Source organism: Trichosurus vulpecula, chromosome 3, assembly GCF_011100635.1.
Source record: "Trichosurus vulpecula isolate mTriVul1 chromosome 3, mTriVul1.pri, whole genome shotgun sequence".
Lineage (NCBI taxonomy): Eukaryota > Metazoa > Chordata > Mammalia > Diprotodontia > Phalangeridae > Trichosurus > Trichosurus vulpecula.
In genome coordinates, this window is record NC_050575.1 from 268,583,750 (window position 1) to 268,598,937 (window position 15,188).

At 35.7% G+C, this 15,188-nt stretch overlaps 1 protein-coding gene across 1 annotated transcript; it reads left to right on the forward strand.

Annotated features, from left to right (window-relative positions):
* The first annotated feature begins 1,209 nt into the window (after positions 1-1,209).
* On the forward strand, positions 1,210-13,370 carry BTBD3 (BTB domain containing 3). The gene is made up of 4 exons (XM_036751439.1): positions 1,210-1,978; positions 2,469-2,559; positions 3,168-3,286; positions 9,042-13,370. The coding sequence occupies exons 1-4, from the start codon at positions 1,662-1,664 to the stop codon at positions 10,072-10,074; spliced, it is 1,560 nt and encodes a 519-aa protein (XP_036607334.1). The 5' UTR covers positions 1,210-1,661; the 3' UTR covers positions 10,075-13,370.
* The last annotated feature ends 1,818 nt before the right edge of the window (positions 13,371-15,188 follow it).

Below are 15,188 nucleotides of genomic sequence, written 5' to 3' on the forward strand. Positions count from 1 at the left end.
GATATAGATAAGTTTAGTGTGGAAGATGGGAAATGAAAGACGAGATGATGTATGACTGCTGCTTTCTGTGTGATCTTCAGTAGGTTATTCATAAGGATGGCATCATAAGGAACAAAGGAAATGACAAGCGTGACAATGAGACACGTGGAGATAGAAAGTGGCTTGTGCTTTGAATGAGCCAATGAGGAAGCAATCAAAATAAATATGGGCATAAGATTAAATTATCCTCCTCATCAGCTCCTCTTTACAAATACGCACATTAAGAATATAGAACAGTTGCTTTGACTGTAACACTGCTTTTTGTTCCCCTTACATGAATGTTGGACTTAGATATGCCATTCAGTAGCTCCTATTTTTATGACTCAACGCAGGGAAAACCTGCCTGTGTCATTTAAAAAACAAAATAGCAGCGTCCTTAATGCTTTAAATGGGCTTATTATTAGTTTGATATTAAAAGCTTCTGGTTAATTTGCTTTAAATTTATGACAAAACTAAATAAGACTATCCACTCGAAGTTAAATTTCAAATCCTGAACCCAGTAAGTAATGCCAGCTTGTGTATTTTCAGTGAATTACAGCCTTTAAACAGCAATGTAATCTGTCTCATGAATATTATTTTTATATCTAGAAGTTGTTTTTTTAAGTGGTGTAATACAACCAGGTCTCTATAAGTAGGTCTAATTAAATGTATTGAGATTTGGGATTCCTATCAATAAGCATTATTGAAGCTACAAACACAATAAATTAAAACAAATGCATGATCTCATCTCTTTCTTGTTTTGCACTATGATATAACTTGCATCAAAAGAGACTATTAAAAAATGTTCCTGCAATAAATTTGTTTAATATGGTTTTGCTATTAATTCGTTTAAGCTTTTAGGCTTGAGAATTGTGTTAAAATACTCTGAATTAAATGCTGCCTGGAAAATTATTCTGGTGGAAATAAAAGGAGAAAACGTCCTTTGTTAATTGGTGCTATTTGTTTTTCCCTGAAAAAAATTATCTGCCTATAGAGGAGGGGGAAAAAGCACTATAGGGATAAGCTCATTTCTTGCATTTTAAATGTGCTCTGTATGTAGTTTCTTTTTTGAATGCACAGTGAGCATGAAAAAGCAACTGCTGTCCCTTTAATATAGGAGCTATGCACATTACAATAGGTGTCACTGTGTTTCTCGGTCCAATCATTGTCGGTGACTTCAGCTATTGGCTCAAAGCACTGGCTGTCTGACTCCATCTGCAGGGCTGTAATACCTACTCTCGTCAGATCCATTCAACACACAACTTCAGCCAGCTGAACAGACTCGCACTGCTACAGCAAGCACATCTTGTTAACCTAATTCAGAAAATAAGTGCTACAGCTCTATGTATATCTTCTTTGCACAGTGTAGCATTTTCAGGTGATCTGGGAAACTGAGAAAAGCTCTTAGAAGCAAATAAAAGAATCAAGAATCATAATGGAGATATATTTAACAAATCAAGTACTGGATCAAACTTAAAGCCAGTTTCTTATTCATCATAGTGAAAAGGTCACCTTGCCTCACTGGAAGAGAAGCAAAATATCAGCTTTGTTGCATACTTTTAAATTCTTGGCATCCATTCTATTTTTCTTAATGATCTTACCTATGTAGGCTATCTAGCTACACAGACAGAGATACGGTCCTCATGGTAGATGACAAGGGAAAGAACATGAAATGTCTGACTTTTTTTTTGATGCTTCCAGAGACTGTCAAGAACAGGTCCAAGAAAAGCTCTAAGAAGGCAAATAACAGCAACAGCAGCAAGTTGCCACCAGTTTGCTATGAAATCATTACCTTGAAGACCAAAAAAAAGAAGAAGATGGCTGCTGATATTTTTCCCCGTAAGAAGCCAGCCAACTCCAGTACAACCACTGTCCAGCAGTACCACCAGCAGAATCTCAATAACAATAATACTATCCCAGCCCCTAATTGGCAGGGGCTTTATCCCACCATCAGAGAAAGGTAAGTAAACAGACTGTTCTTTTTACTTTAAAAGTTTATATTCATTTGAAGTTTTTACTTTTGTACATCCTGCAACTTGTTTTTAACTCAAATATGTGTTTCCTATCTTATTCAGAAGCTTTGTTGGTAATGAAAATGTGTCTCATATCTTTTCCAAATAGTGCAGCTGTTTTCTTCTAAGATAAAAATGTTTTTGCAAGCTGTATTATTTAACTCATGTAGTTGTGCCCATGAGACATGCATAGTTAAATTCTTAGATAATGGGAACTCTTTGCTCTATAAAAAGCTTGGATGAGTTTTTTGTTTTAGTTCACAAACATTTTTAGTGATTACAAGCATGGTTATATATTTTAAGATCTTTGTTGATTGTTTTACCTTGAAGTAACTGAAATATTGCTTGGCTTTTCGATCTTTGTGGCCAGTGGGAGTGTGGACCGGGTGTGTGAAAAATGCTGGATGCTGTGAATTAATGAACTGCCTCTGTTTGTAGAAATGCGGTGATGTTCAACAATGATTTGATGGCAGATGTTCATTTTGTGGTTGGGCCACCAGGTGGGACACAGCGGTTGCCAGGACACAAAGTAAGCAACAGCTGCATTATCAGTTTCGACCTGGGAATAACAAAGAGGAAACTTTTAACTATTAGGCTGGAACTTAGTGTGAACAGATTTCCTTTGACAAGCACTGCATGGTTGGTTGTGTCTAAGCTTTATTTATTAGAGGATTGGGAAGTAGCACATCAGGAAGGGAACTGCTGCTGTGTGGTGCTTTGGCTGCTTAATAAGTCTTCCTTTGCCCACATTTATGCATTTCTATAACCCTCGCAAATATATACACACTCTTGAAGTTTCGGTCATATGATAAAATCTGTTGTGACTAGAAGTTGCTATGACAGGCTGGCAAAGTAGTGTGTGTTTACCACTCTCTGAGAGTTGGTTTGTTAGATAAGATTTTTCTGTGGGTGCCAGTTCAGCAGTCACTTTTAAGCATTTGGGCAACTAGTATAGCAGCTTAAAGGCTATTTTTACATGTAAGATTTATGAGTTTAATGTTTTTGCTTTTTCAGATGAGCTGGTGTTGGTGCTACATAGCTATTAAAACTGATTGTTCTTAGTAACTCTCCTGGGTAGTTTTTTGTTAAAAGTGCTTTCAATTTAGAGCATGAAATAAGATTTCCCTTTCTCCACAGTATGTTTTAGCTGTTGGGAGCTCTGTATTCCATGCAATGTTTTATGGAGAGCTTGCTGAGGACAAAGATGAAATCCGTATACCAGATGTCGAACCTGCTGCTTTTCTCGCTATGCTGAAGTAAGCATCATTTATGTGTTGGAAAAGAATTGTTCATGCTGTATGGTTACTCTGCTAGTGACACAGTTAAAATGTGAATTAGATTTTAACATCAACAGAAGCATGAATAGAAAAAGTTTGCTTTTTTGATATTTACATTTAATACCCAAAAAGGACTGCACATGATTACATTTAAAAGCACATTGTGTAATACAAACTTCTTAATTGAAAATTTTATCATGTGGTCTTTGGACACGTGGTCTGATTTTAGTTTTAACTCAGTATCCCTGAAGCAATAGATCTGACTAATTTAAGCATTAACTTTAAAAAAAAAATACTTTGTTCTTTAATGGAAAGAAAACTGAACCAGGAGTGAGGAGACCTGGGTTCTGGTCCTAGATGTGTTACTAATTAGTGATATGATCTTGAGTAACTCAGTCTTTCTGGACCTTCCTCAGTTTCCCCAACTGTGAAATAAAGGTTTTGAAAAGGATGATTTTTGTGGGCTCTAAAATTCAATGACTTTTTAAGATAGTGCAAAAAGTTTTTTAAACAGACATTACTTAGAATATCTTAACAGATTTAAAGCAATAATGGAGAGAACTACAGCATTATTTTATTTATCATCGATGTGCCTTAATTCATATGCTGACTGCTTGTAACCATTTACTCTCACATAATTCTGAAAGACTAATGCCCGTAGATAATATGTCATTATTTTTAAAGCTATGCTTATATTTTGAACTCATTTCCTTAGACAACAGAGTACAGAAATTTCAGTGTTTTCTAAGAATTGTCTTTTTAGGATATCACCAAGATCTAGAACTTGAACTACCTTTTGAAATAAAGTGATATTCGTTTTATGCTACTGTTGTTTTGGTTCTGACCTACACTTTCAGCAGTATGGAGAACTCCTGGTCTGGAAACTCCCTCTACCAGTGAATATCAGCAGCTTGTCTCTAACTCATCTCTTGGGTTAAATGACTTGCCCGCAGTGAGACATTTAGTATAACTAAGAGGCAGAAGTTGAACTCAGGTCTTCCTGACTCAGAGGTTCCCAGAAAGACCATCTTTTATTTTTTTTAACATGGAAATTAAAATATAGAAACAAAGAGTTATACCACATTGTTTTTCTTTCTTTCTGTGTTTACTGAAGAGTCATTTGGTATGTAATGAGCACTAGTATCTCCCAGAATTATGTGAACATTAAGCAGTTAAAAATGATCAGCCTATGTAGCATGGTACTAATGCTATATAATATAATGCTGTAGTTCTCAATTACTGCCTTTTAATCCATTAGTCATCCTAAATAATGCTTGTCAAATGTCTTAACCTTTAGTATGCCAGAATATAGTAAACAGAGCTAAAGGTAAAGTACTGCTGCAGGGATCTCAATTCATTGGAATCAAAAGCATATATACAAAGCATACATGTTGACAACTATTTACCGATTTATTGTGCAACTAACCCACCACATTCTGTTGTGATTCCATGAATGGCTAAAAATAAATGTTACATTTTACAGGCTATCTACTGAAAATAGAAATATTTTTGATATCTCTGAAGCTTGTACTTGAAAGTATTTAGTTCCTCATTTCAGCTGTGATTTGAAAGCCTGCTAAATTTTGCAAGCTGATTAGTGCTGCTGAATATAACTTTAACATTAGAGTACAGTGAAATTAGACGCATAGGGAAACATATAGCTTCAAAACGTAATAAAACAGCCATTTCTTTATTCCCTTTGCAGTCATGTTAGATATGTCCATGTGAAGAAAAAATAAATTTCACCTTCAGGTTATTTCTGCAGTGAAGTTCCAGTCTCTTATGTTTGACATTGCCTTCTTTTACTGAAGAAAATAATAGTATGTCATTAATTCAGCATTCTGACTTAACTGCAGAGTCAGGTAACACATTTGGATCAGTACATGTCTTCAGCAGTTAGAGAATATGACAAGGAAGAGCAAAGACAAAAGAAATATATTGAATGTAGCTTATATAACATATATATATAATAAGATTCTATGTAAAATCACAAGTTTTGTCTTTTCTTTAAAAGTCCTGGTAATCATTTGTGCTTCAAGATTAAGCTTCTTATGAACATATCAACATCTAAGGAAGTTGATTTATTTATAGTTTCTTAATGAGCATATTCAGTTTTCCATAAAATTGTAAAATATGGGTTTATGCCATATGATACTAATATAGTTGATATGTTATTCTGTTAAAGTCAAGGGAAATGGAATCCATAAGGTAATTGCTACTCTCTAACTTTGTAGTCAGTAGCGTATCATATTCACCATGGCTGGTCTCAGATTGGGAGACTCGGTATTGCTACCAAGGAGGAATTAGTAAATATTGACCATACCCAAAGGGGTATTAATATTTCCTCATCCTTCTATTGAAAGGGAAAAAGGGAAAAGAATAGACATTTGTATAGTGCCTACTATGTGCCAGACACTGCACCAAGTGCTGTACAGGTATTATCTCATTTGATGCTTATCACAGCTTTGCGAGGCGGGTGCTGTTATTATCCCCATTTTAAAGTTGAGGAAACTGAGGCAAACAGGGTAAGTGACTTTCCCAGAGTCACACAACTAGTAAATGTCAGAAGCTGGATTTGAACTCAAGTGGTCCTGACTTGAGGCTCACATACTAACTGCTGCACCACCTAGCTGCCTTCAGCTGATGTTGAAGCATCAATACCTCGTTAGTCCTTCGTCATGTGCAGCAGTTATTACATTCACTTGACATATTAGACTAGACTTGATCCCTGGTAATAAAAGATCAAGGTTATGATTTTGGTTATATAACTTCACTCGTCAACTACCATCATTATTTCTTTGTACTGTCTCGAGGATGGATCTAACTTTTTGAGTTACATTTTTCACGAGCTTGAATCATAATAGAAAAACCAAAGCAACCTTCAGAAATTCAATATTTTCAACTAAGGGATTCCCAAAGCAGGTGGCTATCCCATACTAGTTACAGCCAGTTCATTTAAATATCTTTTTGTCACTGTATGTCTTTCCATCCGTGTGAATTTCTCAATGACTTAGAAAAAGTACTTCAGATAAGAAGAGATTGAAAAATATAAAGGATATTACTTGCTTATTTATTTTACTTTGAGGGTGGGAAATGGTGATCTGATCAGGGGAAGAGAATTTAGTAAACATAGCAGGCAACAATTTTTGGAGATGAAAATGATCTGTTATATTGAACACAAGAGGCAGATAATAGGTTCAAGGTCTGACATTGTTTCCAAAGTGTGCTACAATTCTAGGTCATTCTCTGGTTCTGGAGTCAAAGGACCTGGGCTCAGATCTTGGCTTTTCTGCTTACTGCTTGTGTGATGTTGGGCAAATTAATTAACCTTCCTGTCTCTCAGTTTCTCCATCTGTAAAGTAAGGAGGTTAGACTTAATGGTTGTTTTCCATTTTGCCTCTGATGTTCCTTTCAGGTCTAAATCTATGATCCTGTAGTCCCTTAAGCTATGATCCTAAGCTCCTTGAAGGTACTTGTCTCTATAAATGACAGTGGAAGGTTCACGATATCACAGAAATATGTGAAAATTTGAGTTGGCTTTCCTTCACATTAAAAACATAAAGTTTGTCAATAGTGTGCTACTTATTTTTAAAGTTGGAAGGAATACATGTATTTATGTAATTATTCCAGACTCTTGACAACTTAAGGAAACTTCACCCAAGTTGATAGGTTTGGTTAACTGCCAGTTTGGGTAAAATAAGGACGCTTTTTCATCATTTACTGGTCCTAGGACTACCTGAATTATTTTCTGTATAAAAATCACACCTTTTCAGGAAAATCTAATGAGATTTTTTTAAAAAAATTAGGATGTGTATCTAAGATAAGCCTCTGTAAATGGGAGCAATTTGTCTTTTTTTTTTTTCACTTTTGAATGAGTGTACAAAACATACTCATTTATAGAAAAATATATTTCCACAAAAGAAAACATTCTCTGCTGAAATATTGTAGTTGCTCACATTTGCATAGCATTTTGTTACAAAGTACTTTATGTACATTATTTAATTTATAATCACAAACTCTACTTGTGCAAGGTAAGTAGGGCAAAGATTTATTAGAAATGCAGAATCATAGAATGTCAGAGTTGGAAGAAACCTCAGATGCCACCTGGTTCAAGCTATATCTGATTAAAAATCCCATGTACAGTAGACTTACAAATGGCCACTCGGCCTTGGAGTAACATCCTCCAGTAAGGGAAAACCCAGTACATCCTAAAGCAGCTTATTACAGTATGTAGAATGAACTTCCACTTCCACTTCTGTAATTTTTAGAATGTTTTTCCTTCTGATCCTAAGTCTACCTCAGCAATTTCCTTTGATTGCTCCTATTTCTATCCACTTGGGTAAGCAGAAACAGTCTAAGACCTCTTTCACATATTCTCCTATAAAATGATTGAAGACAACCATCCTCTCCCCTGGGTCTTCTCTTCTACAGTCTAAACCATCTTTTTTCAGCTGGTCCTCATACCACCTGATGTCAAAGTTCTTCACTGTCCTGAGCACCTTTTCCTTATGCTCTCCAGTGTTCTCACACTTACCAGTGTCCTTTCCAAAATAGGACATCCCCAAACTAAATGTAGTACTTCAGATGCAGTCTGCCCAGTAGAGTGCACACTCTGCCAAGCACAGAGATTGTTCATTTTTGTCTCTCCACCATTTTCAGCATTGCATGATTTTATCTTTGATGCTGATAGCATCTTAGAAAAACTTTATGTAGTAATTAAGAAATTTCTCGTGATGCTATATGCAAAGATTTCTCCATAAAATAATTCCAAGAACCCTTTCCTTTCACCATTTGTAAAACATATTGAACATAAACTTTCTTGTGAAATGAGAAAAAGATTTTGAAGGCAAACTAATATGTTCATTAAACACAGAATTATTACCTTCCTTATACTTCAGTAACTATATGTTCACAATATTTAGTCTCTGAGTTGTATAGACTAATACTCTGATGTAGGTTGATTCAAAGGATCTGACAAACCCATTGTAAACATCTCTCTCAAGACAGGCTGTTCATTCCACCTTTTTATCCAAGTATCATTTTGGTTACTACCAAATGGTTTGTTTCCATTTTGCAAAAGATCTCCTCTTTAATAAATCCTCCCCATTTGTAATATATATATATATATATATATATATATATATATATATATATATATATATATATATATATATATATATATGTTAATGTTATAAAAAGATCCTTGTATAGTGAAAATCAGTGCTTATCATCCTGTAATAATGTTTTTAGTATTTCTATCATACTAGCCAATTTTGAGTAGTCCTTCCATATAAAGGATCTATTTTCCTTGCACTAGGAAAACTCTCAGGCTATTTTTGCTTCATTTCTATTCATATTTGTGTGATTTTTTTATATTTGAACTTTTACTTTTTTTTTTTTTTTGGTTACCAGTTGAACATTGTCATTTTATTCCTCATTTCTCTGCTTGTCATTTGCCATTTAACACTGAAAATACCCTTTACTACATTTTCAAAGAGGATCGAAGATTCAAAGAAACCTTAGATATTTAACCCCTGCTCTTGGGTTGTTTTGGTTCTGTACTCATATATTTCAGTAAGAATAACTTACCTAGTTAAATACTTTGCTTAATTCTCTGTGATTGATATACAGTAGGTCTATGTTTGTTTCCACACAACTTGTACATTGTTGCTTTTTCTGGTGCTAATTATGTTGAGTTCTGAAGTCCCATTTACACATTTGTGTTTTGTTTCAGATACATCTATTGCGATGAAATTGACTTGGCTGCTGACACAGTGCTTGCTACCCTTTATGCTGCCAAAAAGTACATCGTCCCTCATCTCGCCCGTGCCTGCGTCAATTTCCTGGAGACCAGTTTGAGTGCAAAGAATGCTTGCGTGCTGCTTTCCCAGAGCTGCCTCTTTGAAGAACCTGACCTGACCCAGCGTTGCTGGGAGGTGATCGATGCCCAAGCTGAGCTAGCGCTCAAGTCTGAGGGATTCTGTGATATTGATTTCCAAACATTAGAGAGTATCCTCCGCAGGGAGACTCTGAATGCCAAAGAGATTGTTGTTTTTGAGGCTGCTCTCAATTGGGCTGAAGTTGAGTGTCAGCGCCAAGAGCTGTCACTGAGCATTGAAAATAAACGGAAGGTCCTTGGAAAGGCGCTGTACTTGATCCGAATTCCCACCATGGCCCTTGATGACTTTGCAAATGGCGCCGCCCAGTCTGGAGTTTTGACTCTGAATGAAACCAACGATATCTTTCTTTGGTACACAGCAGCCAAAAAGCCTGAGCTAGAGTTTGTGAGCAATGCCCGTAAGGGCCTCGTTCCACAGCGTTGCCACCGCTTCCAGTCTTGTGCCTACCGAAGCAACCAGTGGCGATACCGGGGTCGGTGTGACAGCATTCAGTTTGCTGTGGACAAAAGGGTCTTCATTGCTGGCTTTGGCCTCTATGGCTCCAGCTGTGGCTCAGCAGAATATAGTGCCAAGATCGAACTCAAACGCCAGGGTGTCATTCTGGGACAGAACTTAAGCAAGTATTTCTCAGATGGATCTAGCAACACTTTCCCAGTGTGGTTTGAGTATCCTGTGCAGATTGAGCCAGACACCTTTTACACAGCCAGCGTCATTTTGGATGGCAATGAATTGAGTTACTTTGGACAGGAAGGAATGACAGAGGTTCAGTGTGGCAAAGTGACTGTGCAGTTTCAGTGCTCTTCAGACAGTACTAATGGTACTGGTGTGCAGGGAGGACAAATTCCTGAACTTATATTTTATGCTTAAAAAATCATTTCCAAAAGAATGTGTGATCTGTGAAGTGCGTATCTGGTTCAGACATGTTGATGCTTTGCTTATCTGCAGATAGGTGATCAGTACAGGTAATTTGTAATTATTAGTGCTATGGGCAGTTCATAATTACTTTTTAGCCTAAAATGCAGCTTTCCACTCCTAACGAGATGCTCAAAAGAGCCAAGTTCTGATTAAGGCTATGTTATTTTAAGAGTTGCGTCTATATACTAAGAAAAATTGTGTACATTTTCTTTACCAGTTTTGTCTAGTTAACAACCTTTCTATAATTGTCTCAAATTTCCCTTTGGGCTTTATTTTGATCATAGTGTAAATATGTAGTATAAAATAGAGGTGAAGGGTTATTTTATTTTTGAGACTCAAGAAAAAATTGACTAGTTTGGAAGGAAGTTCTTTTACCTACAAGTAATATATAACAAGTGGGTAATAATCACTTTTAACTTTTATTCCTTTTCTCTGCTTTTCAACTTTTGCTTTGTACTTACTATGTGAATTAATTGGACTGGTACATGTTAAGCTAAGGTAGCAATTTCCCTGGAGGTGTCAATGAAAAATTGAAAGGCTGGATTTTTTTAAAGGGACTCCTTGAGAACAATTAACTTATTTTTCTTTAATCTAGAAGGACGGAATTTTGAAGCACATATATTTCTTTTGGAAGTAACTTCACAATCATAGTTTTCATTCATAACAGAAAAGGGCTACAGGCTGGAAAGAAGAGAGATCTTAAAGTTACCAAATTGAGAACACATGTTAGAATTCACAATTTGGAGGGGGAAAAAAAGCTAGAGTTTTTTCCTCTATATGGCTCTTCATACAAAATAGTTGCTTGTCTAGATTATTTACTATATACTATTATCATTCTGTATCCTCTGTTAAAAAAGTACCATACAGGGGCAGCTAGGTGGCGCAGTGAGTAGAGCACAGGCCCTGGAGTCAGGAGGACCTGAGTTCAAATCCAGCCTTAGACACTTGACACGTGTACTAGCTGTGTGACCTTGGGCAAGTCACTTAACCCCAATTGCCCTGCCACAAAAAAAAAAAAAAAACAAAAGGACCATACAATTGGTTGAATGCCAGTTAGTTAACAGTATATAAGAGTAAGTTTTATTTGATTTGCCTAATACATGTTTCAAACACATGAGAATATATCCATTAGTGATAATTCTTTAAAATTCCTAGATGCCCAGAATAGTGCCCTTTGGTCATCCTAAAGTGGTATTATATACCTACAGAAAATAGAATATGGCCTGGAGGGATTAAAGTGGATTATACTTAATATCCAAAATATCATCATTGTATGAGGTTTTCTCATGTGCTCTATGCACAACATAAATAAGGGAATGTCTCCTTTACAAGAAATAATCTTCTTTATAAGATGGCTCATGGCAGTTTGGAACCTACATTATTTGTAACGTTGAATATGATTGACCTCCTGGCCATTTGCATGTGAATTATCCATGCACTCCTGGGTTGCTTTCCTGGCCAGTATGATCCTGAGATGGCTTCCCCCCCGCCACCCAGAGTGCGGCTTCTGGCTGCCTCCTTCCCCTTGCTCAGCACAGTCCTAGACTGGCTTTTTGAAGCTAGGGGTTAGTATTAGGGTGTGTGTGCGTGTGTGTGTTTGCACACTCAGGAATTTACTTTTTTCCATGTCTGCCAACTAGGCAGTAGAACAGAAATATTCCTCTGTTCACCCTGGTATGGTGCTAGGCAGTTTTCCTTCACCCTCTTTAGTGTGCTACGAGGCTACTTTCTTCCCTCCACCTAATAAAATGGATATGGCTTTCTCATTACTTAATCTAGTAGAGGAGGACAGTGAATTGTCTGAGATTTCAGAATTTTCAGTGCTGCTGTCCCCATCAAGAGTTTACTGTCACTGGTAATTAGAGAATACCCCTAGGACAGCTTTCCAAGAACTTTAATAATAATATGATATTGTGGAGATTGTGGATAGGGAGAATAGCCAAAATACTAATGGAATAAGGGGAAATATTCCCTAGAAAATTACTGCACATTATTTTTTAATATAGTTAAAATTGCCTGTTATTCCTTGCCACCACAAAACAAGTACAAAAAATGAGCCTGATTAGGCATTGTGCATTCTTTTATAAAAGGCAAAGTATTGGAAACTAGGAAAACGGCATTGCACCAAGGATTTGAGGTAGACATGATGACCTTATTCTGAAGTTTGCTCAGTTCAGTGAGTCATTGTCCATGCTATTCTCAAATAGCTATATTCTTGGTGGCTTTAAGAATGAACGTGATGACAGCCAGCTAAAATATCCCCTTTTGTGTCTGCCAGTAAACTCATTCTCTTTTTACATTTACCTTCCATTTCTTTTTCAAAGTGCTGGTCTACTATGTGATGAGGTTAGACAGATATTCTTGAGTTAAAGTTGGGCATCATACGTACAGTGGAAAACTTTATTTTAAATCTCTTATCCCTTCAATATTTTAGACAAAGTGGAATGAAAACTGATGTGCTTGCTTTAGCTTTTCTGAGTATATTCTTGGTAGTTATAGGTTATAAAACTAGACCATATTTCTAACAAACCAGACAACTTTGGTATATAAACACAACTTCAATAAACAGAACATGCTGTAGATGCTATTTTTAAATGTACCTGGCAGTCTGTATTTCAATGTTAATTCTGGGGATAGAGGGAAACTAGGCTAGCGTTCTAATGTAACATTCTTTGTATCTTAAATAGTATTTAAGTAAATGGTTTAATTTCTACATAATTATTGCACTGAATTTTTTTAAGGTGCTTAAGCTGAGCTAATTTCAGATCACAGCAGCCAATTGTGCTTCAGGGTGCTTGAATTTAGCAGGCTTATAGCATTATTTATGAAGGACAAATATATAAATATGAAGTACCTCATGTTGAATGTTTATTGTACTGTATCTTTAATGTAACAGTGCAGATCTTGTTAGACACATGAATGTGTATAATCATGTCAAATACAAATAAACATAAAACTGGTTTGTAGAGTTACTTTCTTCAGTATTTTTTAAATGTTTGTGTAATAAACAGTCACAGTGTCTACTTTTAACATTTTTCATTTATATAGATATTTCAGTAGGATCACTTGTTTTGCTCGGTTTTAAGTTATCTTGGATCATCAAAGAAGTAACAAGTCTTGAGACAGAATCATTCAGGAACAATAAATGTGTTAATTACGTTGTTAAAGGCCGACTGTTAAGCTAATGAGATAGAGTGCATGGATGCATATATATGTATTCCTTTTATTAAATTCCTCACTGGCTGACATTTGGATGCTATAGCTTCAGAAATTTCTTTGTGAATCTTCCTAAACTAGGAAAACATGCACTGTGCTTAGGCTAAGTGACATCTAGTATTAGATATGAACATGCTTCTGGTCCCTGTTATGCCAAGCCAGGAAATATTTCAGAATTCAGATATCATATTAGAAGTTAAAAGATAAACATTTTTACTAGATCAGCTGAATTGTTTTCCATCTTATGTTCCTTTATTAAATTAAGATCATAACCTCTGTGCATCTTTCTGCTACTTTTCAACTAAAGAGTTGATTATGGAAGCCTCTCCGTGTTCACTGACCCAGTTCGTGTATTCAGAATTCATCTTTCTGAAGCAAACATGCTATAAAAAGGATTTTTGGAAATATTCCAAAGAAAAAGAGCTGTCTTCTCTCTTCATGTTAATCCCAGATACATTGAATTGCAAAAAAAAAAAAATCTTCATATCCATGAATGTCTTAGCTGTTACCTCCATCATACTCTACTTTAAAGTGTATAAATTCCTCACTGTTGACTTATCTGTTGTAGTGAACCTATCTGCCTTCTTTTTTTGTTATTTGTGAACCAACTGGTTATTAGAATTATCTTTTCTTTCCTGGTGAATGTAGAAAGATGGTGCTAAAACTGCTTGCCTGATAATGACAGAAAGAGTCAAGAGGGGATCCCTCAGTTAACATATATTAAGCATCTACTATGTGCTGGACACTGCACCAATGGGCATGGAGGCCAGAATATCCAAGAACGAGCCACTGAAGATGCTTTATAAATATGCTTTCTTTGACTTTTTGTTGTATTGTTTTAAATTATTAAAAAAGTGTAAAATTCTTATTTGTAATGCCGTAATAAGAATAGACACTTAAAATTTCTAGTTAATTTTTTATAATTTTGGTCAAATAATATTTATTGGAAACCTATTTTGTATACACCATTATGTGTATCTGAAATAGATGTATTATAAAAAAGGTTGGCTGGCTATAAAGCACAGTTCTATGAGATCTTATTAACTTCTCATTAAGATCAAATAGGCTGGACTGGATTTTTTTTTTTTTATTGAGAAAAGAGATTAAAATGATGACTTACCCCATAGGGCTCCTGGGCATTGTAGTAAACCAGCACTTCTTTGCCTTCTGGAAATATCTGGAAGCACTTTGCAGCAATTTTCTGTTTTTGTAATCTTTTCCTTGCCATTGACCCTTAACATCATCCATTACCGTAGACTCATAGGAATTTCAGCAGGATTTCACATTTGTGATTTCTGGAACTTAGTTCCCAGTGCATAGTAGGCACTTAGTAAATTGTAAATATTTGGCAAATTAAATTATCTTCCCCACTCTTTTCTTATAGTATTTATGATGTATAATAATTGTGAGCTGATTTATTAAATTTTAGTAATAAATGCAGATTTTTAGTAATAAATGCGCAAGATGTACTTAAGGCAAAAAAAAATCTTGAACATTGAAAAATGCAAAGACAGATGCCCCTTATTTTGTCAGGTTGATATTTGAATATTAAAGTATTGGTATTAGAGTTCTGCATATGAAGTTTTTTGAATGGTGACCAGTATTAGTGACATTTAAACACTAACTTACCGTTTAATAATAGATATCCTAGAATTTCAGAGTTCGAAGGGACCATGGAGATAATGTGTTTCCACTCTCCCAACCTGCATAGGCAATTAAGGTAGTAGCCTTCCAGAAGTATTTATTTTATAATTGAAGAGTCTGAGATTCAGACACAGGTGAAATGAGTTTGCCTGAGGCCACATAGCCACATACGTGCTGTTAGAGCTACTCCTGGAATCCAGGTCTCT

Bases quoted from the DNA above. Each gene is read 5' to 3' on its own strand.
- BTBD3 (XM_036751439.1), top strand. From the start codon at position 1,662: ATGGTAGATGACAAGGGAAAGAACATGAAATGTCTGACTTTTTTTTTG. The intron at 2,560-3,167 runs GTAAGCAACAGC...CTTTCTCCACAG, and splicing joins AGCGGTTGCCAGGACACAAA to TATGTTTTAGCTGTTGGGAG. The intron at 3,287-9,041 runs GTAAGCATCATT...GTTTTGTTTCAG, and splicing joins GCTTTTCTCGCTATGCTGAA to ATACATCTATTGCGATGAAA.